At 45.4% G+C, this 15,495-nt stretch overlaps 1 protein-coding gene across 1 annotated transcript in view; it reads left to right on the top strand.

Annotated features, from left to right (window-relative positions):
* Positions 1 to 10,093: 10,093 nt before the first annotated feature.
* CPZ (carboxypeptidase Z) overlaps positions 10,094 to 15,495 on the top strand; it is a 148,177-nt gene continuing 142,775 nt past the window's right edge. The window contains exon 1 of the mRNA XM_030191145.1: positions 10,094 to 10,193. Within this exon, the coding sequence (XP_030047005.1) occupies positions 10,106 to 10,193 (88 nt within the window). The 5' untranslated portion in view covers positions 10,094 to 10,105. The remainder of the gene's footprint in view (positions 10,194 to 15,495) is intronic.

The raw sequence follows: 15,495 nt of genomic DNA, 5'->3' as shown, positions 1-15,495 counted from the left end.
GGGGGGAGGGGGGAAGGGGTTGGGTACTGTGGAGAGGGCAGCATCACAGTCTGTTGCTTTTGGTCAGAGGTCTGAGTTGTGGCCTCCAACTGTTCTGTTTTTTCCCTTTCTGTGGTTTGTTGTATCTGCCTGATGTGGGATTGCTCATGGGATTGGGTGGAGAGGGATTTTCATATGTATGTTACAGATGGTGGTTGTATTTGCTTAAACTTTAATCAAAAGAGTTTCATAATATATTTCTTTTTTTTTTTTATTAAAAAAATGAAAATAAATATGAAGCAACACGGGGCAGGCAAAACCAAAATAATGAAACAAAATGACAGTTTTTAGCACACATACCCTTAGCCCAGAATGAACGGGACTTTGGTTAAGCAAGCTTCATTATTGCTCTTAATTTACGTTATTTTGAACTTATTCAATGGCTATGAATAAAACAATTTTGTCATTTTGTAGAATCATTGCCAGGCACTCCAATCTACTGAAGAAGTAAAAGCCTTTATCACTTGCTCATCAGAACAAGAAGGAATTTGCCAGACAGATGCTTTAAAATACAAATTCAAGACATTATTTGGCATCATGATTGATATATTCTCATTAGGAATGTTTTAAATGACTTTACAGCAGTCAAGTGAAGAATGTAGGAGGTGAGGATTCACAGAAGGCTGCTTTTCAATCAGAGAAGCTTTATGTGGGGCAATCAGATGCACTGTCAGCAAGGGATCCTGTCCGTTGGGCCAAGGATCAAAACCTAACGTCTACACTACAGATGATTAGCGCCAGACTAGTGTCGGCTTTAGTGAGCGCAGAATACTCAGAGGGCTAGAGAGCAGGAGACAATGTGCGTGCCAAAGATTAGCGCAAATAACATGTAAATATAGTCAAACGGATGTTAATGAGGTCATTTCCTATTGCCTTCAAATGCTCAGAGCACCGCGCACTCAGCACACAAAACAATGCCGCCCTTACCGCTGAAAACCACCAGCCAGCTCGGAGCATGCAGTGGGGTGTTTTCTCACAATTTTTTCATTAAAAGCTGCTGGTTTTTATTTTATTTGAAAGCAGAAGGAAGCCTGTGGAAGTATCTAAGCACTGGTAGTAAGAAACGAATGTATGCGGGTTAGAGCAAACACGAAAATGAAAGCATACATTGGCACCTGTTTTCTGTGCATAAATATAAGCTTTTCAGGTGAAAAAATTTGAAAGGCTTATATTTAACATGAAGAATGGTGCCAATTCAGCTCATTTTCGAAAGAGAAGGGTGCCCATCTTTCAACACAAATCGGGAGATGGGCGCCCTTCTCGCAAGGCTGCCCAAATCTGCATAATCGAAAGCCGATTTTTTGACTCCCTCAATGGCTTTCCATCGTAGGGACGACCAGAGTTCACGGGGGCGAGTCGGCAGGGTAGCAAAGGCGGGACTGGGGCGGGATTAGGAGATGGGTGTCCTCAGCCGATAATGGAAAAAAGAAGAGCAGCCGACTTGGCCGACTTAGTTGGTCCAATTTGTTTCACGACCAAGCCGTGAAAGATGCCCAAACTGAGTAGATGACCACCCCTTACTCCCCCAGTGGTCAATAAGCCCCTCCCACCATAAAAAACAGGTTAAAAATACTTTTTTGCCAGCCTCTATGCCAGCCTGAAATGCCATACTCAGGTTGATCGCAGCAGTATACAGGTCCCTGGAGCAGTTGTAGTGGGTGTACTTCAGGCAGGCGGACCTGGGGGGGGGGGTGTTTGGGGGGCTCAGCACCAAAGGTAAGGGAGCTATGCACCTGGGAGCAATTTCTGAAGTCCACTGCAGTGCTCCCTAGGGTGCCCAGTTGGTGTCCTGTCATGTGAGGGGGATTAGTGCACTACAAATGCTGGCTCCTCCCACGACCAAATGGTTTGGATTTGGCCATTTTTGAGATGGGCATCTTCGGATTCCATTATCAGGGAAAACCAAGGGTGGCCATCTCTAAGGTCGACCCAAATGTTGAGATTTGGGCGTCCCCGACCATATTAACGAAATGAAAGATGGCCGCCCATCTTGTTTTGATAATATGGTCGGAGACACCCCTTTACGGGGCCGTCCTTAGAGATAGACGCCCTGTTCGATTATGCCCCTCCACGTGTGCTTTGCTTCTGGGTTTGTTTGGCACATGCATGCAGGAGCTGTGCTTATTGCAAAACTCTAGTGTGCATGCACCAGGCATGTTCCTCCCTCTTGTTTTCAGTCAAACAGTGCACATATCATTTGCATGTTTTTACAGTTGAGCATTGGGGAGCTATTTTTCTGCATTGCTCCCATTATATTGATTGGGCGCTGTTCCAGATAGTGCCAAGTTCTGTACATCGGCCCATGTGCACATAACAGAACAAGCAAATTGTAGACAATACATTCATCATGTGCATTTGAGCCAGTGGCTTACCAAGGGTGGGGAGGTGTGAGCGGTCCATCCAGGGTACACGCTGCAAGGGAGTGCAGGCAGGTTCCTTGCTCCCTCTGATATTACTTCCTGTTCTGGAGCAAGGACCCGGTGAATCCGACAGCTGTGTGACTGCTCCCTGCACCCACAGGGGGTGATGTGTGGGGAAAATGGTGATGTGCCAGGGGGTGCACAGCAGCGATTTGCCCCAGGTGGCACCAGCATAGGAACGCCACAGATTTGAGCAACTATTAAAACTTACAGGGACTTGATTTGAGAAATGGTACAGAGAGGGGAGGCATTACTAATAAACATGGTAAATATGGAAGTACTGGAGGTGATAATGATTCTGCATAGTTATTGATGTGACTTCATACAGAATATCTACCAAGTATTGGAAGCCATATTGCCAACAAAAGATGTAGACAGATTAAAGGCAGTCTAAAGAAGGATTACCAAAATGATTCTGAATCAAATGCTCTATGAAATGAAAACAAAGGTTCATAAAGGGGCATTTTTAATATGATGTCTAAATCCAACTTTGGACATTTTGGGCCCGATTCTATATATGGTGCCTAAAATTAATGTATGTTAGGCAATTACACCTAAGTGTATTCTAAATACTGCACGTACATCCATGCAGGGTATTTCGAATACACTTAGGTATAGTTCATGTGACTAAATCTATGCACGTCCATTTACACCAACGAAAATCTGATGTAAATCCCTGAGTGTAGATTTACGCGTATTGGCGAGAGGTCACGGCAACCATTTTCAAGAAGCTTCTACTAGGGGCAAGAGCAAGGAGGGATGGGACTGCTGCCGGGGGGGTGCCTGGATGGGGGTGGAGCACAGTGCAGCAGAGATGTTGTTGGGGAGGGGTGCCCGGGGAGGCTGTTGTTGGGGGCTGCAAGAGGGGGAAAAAAACTTTTTTTAATGTGGGTCCCGGCCCAATATTCAGCCAGGTCCCTATAAAGATAAATAGGTGAATTTAGAACAGCTTTTGAGCTGTCCTAACTTCACTCACTTACTTTATGCGGGCTTCAGCTGAATATTGTCGGCACCTGCATAAGCCCTGGCTCTTCCCCAGTGCTGCTTTATGGCCTGCCCCTGACCAGCCCATTTTTTTGTGGCTGGTCAGAGGCGATATTCAGCAGCATTCCCCACTTTAATGCCACTGCTTATCTGCAATTGGGAGGCAGCAGGTGATTTAAGTGGGCAGGAGAGGCTCTTGCCCACTTTAATTGCTTTGAATATTGGCCTCTAAGTTTTTAGTGATGCAATTTGATATATCAAGTGCTTTTGACCTCGTTGATCATGAGTTGGTTTTAAGCCTGTTGGACCAATTCAGACTGTGTGGGAAGGTTCACCAATGGTTCCGCGGCTTCCTAAAATCTAGATCATATCAGGTGAAGTTGTCAGGTTCTCTCTCACCATCCTGGTCTCCTGACTGTGGGGTGCCACAGGGCTTGCTGCTATCTTCAATCCTTTTCAATGTTATGATGGTTTCATTAGGTGAAAGACTGGAGAAAGCTGGGGTCTGTGCTTTCATTTATGTGGACGATGTCACATCTATATCCCTTTCAAGACTGGTCTTCCAGAAATTCTCCGCTACTGCCAACTCCAGACTTCGTGCCTTCTGTCTCGCTGCACCCTAAGCCTGGAATAAACTTCCTGAGCCCCTACGTCTTGCCCCATCCTTGGCCACCTTTAAATCTAGACTGAAAGCCCACCTCTTTAACATTGCTTTTGACTCGTAACCACTTGTAACCACTCGCCTCCACCTACCTTCCTCTCTTCCTTCCCGTTCACATTAATTGATTTGATTTGCTTACTTTATTTATTTTTTGTCTATTAGATTGTAAGCTCTTTGAGCAGGGACTGTCTTTCTTCTATGTTTGTGCAGCGCTGCGTACGCCTTGTAGCGCTATAGAAATGCTAAATAGTAGTAGTAGTAGTTCCTAAGATAAGGCTTAATCTTGATTTGTTGGAATCCTGGGCTTCCAAAGTTAAATTTAAGTTAAATAGAGATAAGTCTAAATGTCTTGAGGTAACCAACTCCTTTGACCGAACCATATATAATAATTCCTACCCCCTTAGATACTACACTTAGGGTACTGGCTGTATCAATTGACAAAAAGCAGACACTGAAAGTCCAAACAGAATCTTTATTCGTACAGACCTGACGTGGCCACATTTCGCCAATAAGGCTGCATCAGGAGTAGTGACATAAAACAGCTAACCACGGACAAGACAGGCTTAGCCCTGACAGCATAACTGATCATCCAAGATGACCAGAAATAGTTTCCTCTAAGAAAGTGGAGCAGAAGCTTCAAACCTCTGTATGGGCCCACAATACAGCAAGTAGGTTTGTCCTTATGGTATTGCATTTTGATAGAGCCACTCCATTATTATGCAAACTGCATGAGCTGCCCATTAGAGCTAGAATTATTTTTTATATTATGTGTTTTTGTCTTTTAAATATTATATAACATAACACCGGATTACATGCAGCCCTTAATAACTAATCCCCTACGCAATGTAACCTCTGATTCTAGGGAGTATCTTAGACTTCAACTTCCAGATTGCAAGGGAGTGAGCTATCAGTCGGTTCACTTCGGGGACTTTAGATTCCAAGGTGCTAAGTGGTGGAACTCACTGCCAAAGACAATCAAGGGTCGGCCTTATTACTTGGTATGTCGCAAAAGACTGAAAATTTTCCTCTTTGAGAGGTTTTGAACCATTGATGGACTATGTTAGATTATAACCGGTCATCAATAGTTTATTTGTTCTACTCTGCTCTTGATATTTTGTTTATGGTAACCATGCCATTTTATTTATCATAAGCCACACTGAACTCAAATATGTTTGGGATAATGTGGGATATAAATGTCAAAATAAGTAAACAAATAGAAGGGATAGACTCAGGAGAAACAGGACATATTTCTTGGTTGAAAGTATGATAAAACATGGAATAATTATTCAACAAGAGCAGAGGGCAAATCAAATTCAAAAATAAAATTAAGAAACAAAGAGAACAACACAGACTGGCCTTAGATGCTAGGATGTGATGATAAAGATGGAGAGTGAACAGGGTCTGTGATATTGCAATAGGACGAAATGGGGGCTACAAGGGATTTGTGTCCTTGTTGATTACCATTTTCTCTGTTTCCATGTGATCATCCATGATAGGTCAAAAGCTCACATTGCATTCAGCTCTCTGTGCTCTTATTTGTCATATTCCCTGGAGGAAAAAACATTTGTAATGCTTAGGTGCCAAAATACTATGACTAAGTGTCTACATAATGGCAATTATTAACTTGCTTTGCGAATGTTTGAACTCAAAGAACAGCTCCTGGGGTTGATGTAGCCAGGGTGCATTACAGAATACCACAGGATGCTTCCCAACTGAGTTATTCTTTAGCTGCTGACATGCTCATGATAGATCTGTGATTTGCGTAAAGAACTGTTACAAGCTTAAAGTAAGATACCAGGACACAGCAACAGCAGATTAGAAACTAGGAAGATAAAGTTACTATCCATTCACCAGCAGAAGAGCCTGGGGATAGGATTAAACGAGCTACAGCAACACTAAGAACTTCACAACTCACAGGCATAACCGGGAAATATCTGGAAATAAGAAAAGCCAATTTGATAGAAACATTTTTTACAGAGGGGGATAGTTAGGCTTTATTGCATAACCCAATGATTTCAACCTTTTGTTTTTCATATTATTTGGAATTTTCCATTCTGTGTCATCCCCCAAAAATGTACTGACATCTGAATTAGTTACTACAAACTTGCCAAAAGATTGTTATGGATAAATGTGTAGTGTTGTGACACTGACAAAATATTAAGGTATTTTAAGGTTAACAAGTGCAGTACAATGGAAACTCCCTTTCTTTCATCTAATATTTAACCATTATAGCAACACATCTTGCATTTTTTCAGATAATTCATGATCAAAATGCAATATTCCACACACTCAAAACGTTTAGTACAGTTAAGTGCTTTAGAACTAAACCTTGGTACCTATATACAAACAGGCTGGTTATCTAATATTTATCTGACTTGAAACTCTACTGCACAGAAGGAATGTTTAGGAAGCCAAATGCCTTGCATGCCTGCTAGGTAATAATTTATACTGTTGCTATTCCATTTTTAACGTGATAATTGTGCTCATTTTTGAAAGAGAAGGACATCCATCTTTTGACATAAATCGGAAGATGAACGTCCTTCTCCCAGGGATGTCCAAATCGGTATAATCGAAACCCGATTTAGGACGTCCCCAACTGCACTCCGTCACAAGGACAGTCAAAGTTCAAGGGGGCATGTCGGAGGTGTAGCAAAGGGGGGACTTGGGCGTGCCTAACACTTGGACGTCCTTGACCCATAATCAAAAGAAAGCAAGGAAGTCCCTGACGAACACTTGGATGTTTTCACCTGGACCCGTTTTTATTACGACTAAGGCACAAAAAGGTGCCCGAAATGACCAGATGACCACTGGAGGGAATCAGGGATGACCTCCCCTTACTCCCCCAGTGGTCACTAATCCCCTCCTACCCTCAATAAACATCTGTAAAAATATTTTGTGCCAGCCTCAGATGTCATACTCAGGTCCATGACAGCAGTATGCAGGTCCCTGGAGCAGTTTTAGTGGGTGCAGTGCACTTCAGACAGGCAGACCCAGCCCCATCCCCTCCCCACCTGTTACATTTGTGGAGGAAACAGTGAGCCCTCCAAAACCCACCACAAACCCACTGTACCCACATCTAGGTGCCCCCATTCACCCGTAAGGACTATGGTAGTGGTGTACAGTTGTGGGTAGTGGGTTTTGGGGGATTTCTGGGGGGCTCAGCACACAAGATAAGGCAGCTATGTTCCTGGGAGCAATTTATGAAGTCCACCGCTGTGCCCCCTAGGGTGCCCAGTTGGTGTCCTGGCATGTCAGAGGGACCAGTACACTAGAAATGCTGGCTCCTCCCATGACCAAATGGCTTGCATTTGGTCGTTTTTGACATGGACGTCTTTGGTTTTGAAAATCAGAAACATCCATGTCTAGGGATGTCCCTGATAGGATTTTCGAAATGAAAGATGGACATTCATCTTGTTTCGAAAATACGAGTTTCCCAGTCCCTGGTTTTGGACATTTTGCAAGGACGTTCAAATCGCAACTAGGACGTCCCTTTTGAAAATGCTCCTCCACATCATCTAACAGATGCCCTCATCCTGCCTGACTGCACCAGTTGCTGCCCCCTTTCTCCTGCAGCCTGAAGCAGCCTGCGCCAGTCAGCGGATCCAGAGAAAAGGGGACTCGTATTCACCTCAGGTGGGCTGCAGGTGGCAGCAGAGCAGTGAAAAGAGCAAAGGAACAAGAATTGCATTAGAGGCTAAACTGGGACAATTGACCTGGGCCCCAATGTTACAAGGGGTCATAAGCCTTCATGAAACTGAACAAGGCCCAGCCTGTGCTTGCAGGCTTTGGAGGTCCTTCCCAAATTTCTGCCCTGGGTCTCACTGGTCCAGGAAGCACTAGTGTTCTTAATCAAAGGAAGGGGTGAATGTTGGGGATGCTGCGAGTGCTTTGAAAGTGTCTATAGAAACCCCACTCTCTTGGTGTGTACCAGTCAGTTCTTTGATGGGGTGCATACGAATGCTATTTTATGCAAATGCATCTGGCATCTTGTAGACCGATAAGACATCATTTCCTGCAGGGCTTATCCAGGGATGCCAAGGGTGAACCGTCCCAAAGAGTGAGATTTACCATGCCAAGGAGTGAGACTGAAAGCCACAGAGTGAGATTTTTTCAGATGGTACATCCAAATTTAGGGCCACTTTTATCACGCCGCGCTAGTAGTTCCCACACGACAATGCCAATGAAGCTCATTCATAGTGAATGGGCTTTGTCAGCATTGCCATACCGGGGACCGCTAGTGTGGCCAGGGCCGCTGAGAGGGGGGGACAGGGGGAACAAAATTCCCCATGCCTGGGACTCCAAGCGGGGCCTGGCGCCGCAGTCCTCAGTCTCACCCACTCACCCTTGGCTCTGTCGACAGCCTCCCTCCGTCCAATACCGGGGCCCCTGCATTCAAATCACAGCGCCTCACTTCCGTGTGAAAGCACAGAGGCAGATCGCCTCCCTTCAGGCCTTCCCTCCCTGTGTCCCATCCTCGTCTGATGTAACTTCCTGTTTCCGCGAGGGCAGGACACAGGGAGGGAAGGCCTGAAGGGAGGCGATCTGCTGTGATTTGAATGCAGGGGGCCCGGTGGCGGACGGAGGAGGGCTGTCGACGGGGCTGGGCATTGGCAGGTGGAGACTGGGGACTGCGGTGCAGCGGCCTCTGGGGGGAGGGGAGTGGGGCGGGGCCCCGGGGCGGCCTTGCCCTGGGCCCAGTCTCTCAGTGGCCCTGAGTGTGACTTGGTAAAAGAGGCCTTCAGAATGATTTTAAGTGTAGTATTGCTTTGCAAATTAATCAAGGCAGCATTAAATTATATCAGCTTTTCTTTGGAGCCCATGGATACATTTCATTGATTTCAGATCACATGTACTTGCAGTAAAACGCAAAGTGACAGGGCAAGGGGAAGCAGTAGGCAGAAAGGCTTGTGCAGATTTCTTCCTACTGGTTGGACCACTTGGTTTACTTCTCTAAAGCTTCCCTCTCATGAAAGCAATGATCAGGATCAGTGCACTAGTATGGAAGCTCTGATGAGTGTGAAATAGGGCACAAAGAGTGTGAGAGTGAAGAAAGCTTTCAAATGAGTGAGACACACTCCTAATGAGTTAGACTTGGCATCTGTGCTTATCAATCTTTTTAGTAGCTATTACCCTATGATCGTGGCCAAACAAAACTGTGACCCCCAGGGAGGTGCAAAACAACAATGCAGCTATAGAGAGCCTACCAGTGGCGTTCCTGGCCTGGATGGCACCCGGGGCGGAGTGCTGATGCGCCCCCCTTCCGGCAAAATGACACCCCCCCCCTGGGTGCACGCCGCTGGGGGGTGCTGCGGTGCGCCTGCTCCTCCGCATTTGCTAAACTTCGTTCGTTCCCAGAACAGGAAGTAACCTGTTCCGGGGCACAGGGAACTGCAGCGAACGAACGAAGTTTAGCGAACACGGAGGAGCAGGTGCGCGCCGCGGCACCCCCAGCGTCGTGCACCCGGGGTGGACCGCCCCCACCGCGCCCCCCCCCCTTGGTACACCACTGGAGCCTACTCAGGTTGTGACCAAACATGGGTTTTGTAACGCCATTTGGGGTCCTGAAGAAGCCACAGTTTTGAGAAGTTCCTTGCTAAGGTATATAACAAATACAGATCATCTGTTTATCTATATAGTGTAACTGTTCTGAATATAACATTTCTTACATTATAACAGCTACTCTTATTTTTTAAGCTTTTTAATTGTTACTAACTAAACACACTGGCTGCAACAGACACCGAAAGAAATCCCTTTTCTCCTGGCAGTTTATTTTCAGCACACAAGAGAAGCAAGCTGAAACCCCACATCCAAGCATCCAACAAAATTAAAAGCCTATCAATTTGGACTCGCCTATTTTCTGCTCCTTTGCAGACTGTAACACGATCCAGGGGGCCGTATTTCCTAGAATACGGAGGCAGCTCACTTTTGGGCGTATATCGGAGTGGAAACGTTCAAGCCAGTGCCACATCACAGGGCTTTGTGCTCAGGCAGCGGAGGAAACATGCTGGTATCGCTGGGGCTTCTGCTCTGTGCCCTGCTGGGGCTCCTGGGGGGCGCCCCACCTTGTGACCCCCAAAATCAAGTGTCTGGTAAGGGAAGCAGCCCTGCTGGATGGTTATGCTCAGGCAGTGCTTACACCATTTCTTTTGTTTGGGGAGAGCTGGAAGAATCGGTGGAGGTCGAGAGAGAGAGAGAGAGAGAGAGAGAGAGAGAAAGGCTGCAGGAAAAATGTTCAGGCTCACCAAGAGTAATTGAAAAGGATGTAGTAAAGAATTAATTAGGTGTGGGGGGGGGGGGGAGGGGTACATTTCGCCTGTTTATAAGTAAGGGCAAAACTCTGAAACTTTCTCCTTTTAAAGTTTTCTATGGGACGAGATTGGTTTTGTAAAGGTGGTGCAAATATACAGTTTATGAAAGGTTTCGATTCACAGCAGGTATTTCTTTGCTGGAAGGAGACATAACGGAGACGTGTAGGTCGGTGCAATTTCCTTAAGCCTGAAGTCATGAGAAGTTTTCATCGTCAGTGTGACTTCGAAAACTTTCGCATTTTCGGCTGTCCTGGAGTTTTAGCATATTATGCTTTTGTTTTGTTTTTTTAAATCTAAATCCTTGAATATTTGATCTTAAGATCGATACATCATTTTTAAAATGAAGGTTGTATTGTAAGTTACTGAAATCGAATCACAGACTGGATCTTTTGTTCTGAGAGCTTGGGAACTGATGCTCAAAACCGAATGCCAGCGGTAAAAGGGGTTAGCACCGGATTTGCACGCATGTTGAATACAGCACCAAGGGGTCCTTTTACTAAGGCTCCAGGTGGTAGTTCCATTTTTGATGTGCGCCCAAAACACGCAGCAGAAAATATTTTCTGTTTTCTACCTTGTGGCCCTAACCGGACGGTAATTGGCAGGGTATGCTCGCTGACACTTAAAGCCCGGTTAGCGAGTGAGACCTTACCACCAAGTCAATGGATGGTGGTAAGGTCTCAAGCTGAAAATGGATGCACGCTTGTTTTAATTTTGCCGCACTTCCATTTTTGGCCACAAAAAAGGCCTTTTTTTCCAGGTGTGCTGAAAAATGGACCTGCACACGTCCAAAACACGTGCCTACACCAGTGCAGGCCACTTTTCAGCAAGCCTTAGTAAAAGGGTCCTCAAATGCTCAACGTGTGTTTTTGATGCGTGCCGAGCCCCCGTTTACCGCAGCAGGTAAAAGGCAGTTTTCCCTTTTCTTACCCTAGAACGCATATTGGGGGCCTTTTAGGCCCCCATGCTTACATTTTTGCTATTATCTGCAAAATTACTTTAGTTAGAATTTTGAAACTCAAGGTATTACTCAAGTATGTCATTGTTGATAATATCCAGTTGTTCATATAATTTTTTTTCATAGGCATTATGGTGTAACAATGCTTGTTTGGTGAAAACTACATCTGTACGAATTGGGGGCCTTTTAGGCCCCCGCTGTTTTTATCATGTTCTCAGAAGTGTTTGTGTCTCAAGTTACTTTATTTGTACTCAGTAATGCTGGTGGAGGGGCCAGGGTGTGGATAATAACATGTGAGGATGTCATGTGATTTTTGGAGGGAGTGATAAGGCCATGACATCACCTCAGGTCCTCTGAACACTGAGGACAGTATACACTGTGAGCTAATTGCTGAAGGACCTGTGATAAGATAAGCTGTTGAGAGGAAATCTGTTTCATTTTCTAACATCTAGTCAGCAATGGCACAGTCTTCCTCCAAGTGTCTGACTGACCAAGAGATTGAAGCGATTATGTTTCAAAGCGATGATGAAAGTGAACTATCTTTGTCTGATGAAGAATATCTGCCACCAGCTAATCAAACATCCTCATCCAGTGATTCTTCTGATGATGAAGAAGTGAATCTAGTGAATCCTCAAGAAGTGATAAGTAGAACATCCAAAACGAATGTTTTTTGGGACAGTAATCCTATATTAGTCGGACGTACTCCAATACACAATATTTTGAGACAGGCTCAAGGAGCTGTGGGAAGTCCCAGTTACTTTACCCCTAAAGATGTATTCTGTACTTATTTTTCTGACAATATTGCAGAAGAGGTCCTATTATGTTCAAACCTAGAAGGAAGACGTATCGCTTCAGCAAAAAATAAGTCCTGGAAAAATATCTCAAAAGAGGAACTTTATGCATATATTGGACTTTTCCTGCTGGCAGGGAGTCAAAAATCGTATGATGTCCCAATACGAGAATTATTTCTGGACCCACTTTCTGATCCACACTATAAGGCGACAATGTCAGTGGGCAGATATGAGGAAATTAGAAGGATCATTCGCTTTGATGATAAGCGAACTCGTGCAGCGAGGTTTGAAACAGACAAATTAGCCCCTATCAGTTATATCTGGAACATATTTATCAAAAATTGCACAAAACTTTACAATCCTAGTACTAATGTTACTGTAGATGAGCAACTTGTACCGTTCAGAGGACGCTGCAAATTCATACAATACATGCCCAGTAAGCCAGCCAAGTACGGTATAAAAATCTTCTGGATGTGTGATTCTGCAAATTATTATGGCATAAATGGCGTAATCTACTGTGGCAAAGAGGTTGGTGCACCAGTACAGAAGGATCTGGGGTCTGAAATAGTCAAAACTCTTGCTGTTCCAATATTCAATTCAGGTAGAAACATCACCATGGACAATTATTTCACTAATGTTGAACTAGGCAATTTTCTGCTTGCAAAAGCTATTACACTTGTTGGTACTATAAAGCAAAACAGACGAGAAATTCCAGCAGCACTCAAACACAATCGTCAGCGAGCACTTTATGAGAGTGTCTTTGGATTCAATAACAAAGCGACTTTGGTATCTTACAAGGCAAAGAAGGAGAAATCTGTAATTTTACTCAGTACCATGCATCACGATTGCAGTGTTGACAGCAATAACCAAAAATTGAAACCAGAAATCATCCTGCATTACAATGCAACAAAAGGAGGTGTAGATAAAATGGATGAGATGGTGGGAGAATATTCGTGTAAGAGGCAAACAAAACGATGGCCTGTAGTACTATTTTCAAATATGCTTGATGTAGCAGCCCTAAATTCATTCATTCATTATTTATACAGAAACTCATCCTGAATTTCATGCACAGAGGAAGGACAGGAGACGCTTATTCTTGAAGGACCTTTGTCATGAACTTGTAATACCTCACATGATAGAGCGAAGCGACTTGAAATGCTTGCCAAAGAAAACTAAAGAAGCAATGAAACGGTGTGGCGTACAGTTTCAGATTACTCCAGAGCCAGGAGAAAGAAAATGAAAGCGTTGTTTCATGTGTCCAAGAAACATAGAGAGGAAAACTGAGCGATATTGTTCCACTTGTAAGGAAACTGTTTGCAAAGAACACTCTTCTGAAAAAATAACATGTCAGAATTGTTTGGAAGACTAATATAATAGAAAAGAAAGTTAGAATAAAAATGTAGCTGCAGCTAGTTTGCTATAGATTTCTATGCATTTTTGTGTGTTTTCATGTCTTTGCGTGAAATTTGGGAAAAAAAAGATTTTTTGGTGTTTTCTGTGAAAAATTATAATTAAAATGTTGTCCACTATTCATATTTTATTGAGCAATTTTGAAATAAACTTGTGAAAGTTATTTAAGTGTGTTTTTCTACATTATGTGCATGGGGGCCTAAAAGGCCCCCATGACGTTAATATGTATATTTTTAACGTCATGCGTTCTAGGGTTAAAGAAATGGCTGTGTGGCAAGGAAATTCTGGGGGGAGCCACCTATTGAGGTGGCGGTAAGGGCTCCCAGGCTAACCCGGCGATAACCGGGCAGTGATTACCGCCGGGTACACACCATCACTACAAAAAGTGAAATATTTTTGCAGTGCCAGAAATGGCACGTGCTGGGGGAGAGAACTACTGCCGGGCTGCTGCGGTAACCCGGCGGTACTTCCTTTTTAGATAGCGATAAGCCAGCATTCGGCATACCTCCATTTCATAAAAGGGCCCCTTAAATGGATACAAATGAGGTCAGTAGGTATTCCCTCCCAATGCTCACAGAGAAGCGCCGCAATGCGCAGAACCAGTGGTGATCCTAGGTTGGCTGCCACCTGGGGCGGATCGCCGCTGTGCACACCCCACCCCCCGGGTGCAGCGGTGTCCATCCCCCCAGGGTGCAGCATCACACCCTCCTGGCACAATGACACCCCCCTCCCCGGCACATCAAGCCCCCCCCCCAGGTGCATTCTTGGCTGCTGGAGTGCGCAGACAGCAGCCGCGTGCCTGTCAGCTCCACTGGCTCCCTGCTCCCTCTGCTCCGGAACAGGAAGTGACCTGTTCTGGGGCAGAGGAAGCAGGGAACCAGCGGAGCCTACAGGCGCGCGGCTGCTCTCTGCACCCTCCAGCAGCGTGCACCCGGGGTGGATCGCCCCCACCACCCTGCCCTTCCTATGCCACTGTGCAGAACCAAGTCTCCAATGCTCAAAACTCCAGCGCTGTATGGAACAGTGCCAGAAAAAAGTGCAGGAACAGCGCTGGAATAAAAATATCCTAATGCTCAACGCTAAGAATATGTAAATCACCAGTTAGCACTGAACATTAGGAAGTTAAGGGGGCAGGATTGTGCATGGGACATGCACACAAGAGCTGTAGGGTAAGCAAAGCAAGCTCTCCTGCTCTTGCCCAGTCCAACTGGGGAGCAGGGATTGCATGGCCAGGGGTAAGAAACCTTGAAGATTTGCCATCCTCTGCCCATTAAGTTAAAGAGCTCTGTATGACATTGCATGAAATAACCTCTTATGGGATAAATCTGTGAGTCTTTCAAGTATAAGTGCCCCCCACACAAGCTATTTAATCATTGGCTAGAAATACCGCTAGATCGTTTTTAGTAGATTCTTCTCATATCATGTAATTGCTATCCTCGGTCCTTACTTACTTACCTGCACTTGAAGAATGAATAGGGTAAACTAGTCGCTTCCACCAATCCCTGCTTACCAGTGGCTTTCCTAGGTCGGCTGGCACCCGGGGCGGATTGCACCCCCCCCCCCTCCGGTGCATCACCTCCCACACCCTCCCCAGCGCATCACCCCCACCCCCCAGGGCATAACGTCCACCCCCGTCTTACCTCTGGGGGTGCTGGGAGCAGTCGTTCGGCTGTCTCTACTGGTTCCCTGTCCCGGAACAGGAAGTAACGTCAGATGGAGCAGGGAACCGGCGGAGCCGACAGCCATGCGGCCGCTCCCTGCACCCCCTTGCAGTGTGCCTGTAATCAAAGAATAAACAGGGAGGACTGGTCGCAGAGCCTGTTTAAACACCCTAACTCCAGCTCTGAGCTGGTATAGGGTTTCCAGCAGTAAGGGCAACCTCGTTCAGGCTCTGTGCTTTGAGCATCAGAGGGAATCCTTTTGACTA

The sequence above is a fragment of the Microcaecilia unicolor genome, chromosome 2 (assembly GCF_901765095.1).
Source record: "Microcaecilia unicolor chromosome 2, aMicUni1.1, whole genome shotgun sequence".
In the NCBI taxonomy this organism is placed as follows: Eukaryota; Metazoa; Chordata; class Amphibia; order Gymnophiona; family Siphonopidae; genus Microcaecilia; species Microcaecilia unicolor.
This window is presented reverse-complemented; position numbering and strand designations above follow the sequence as displayed.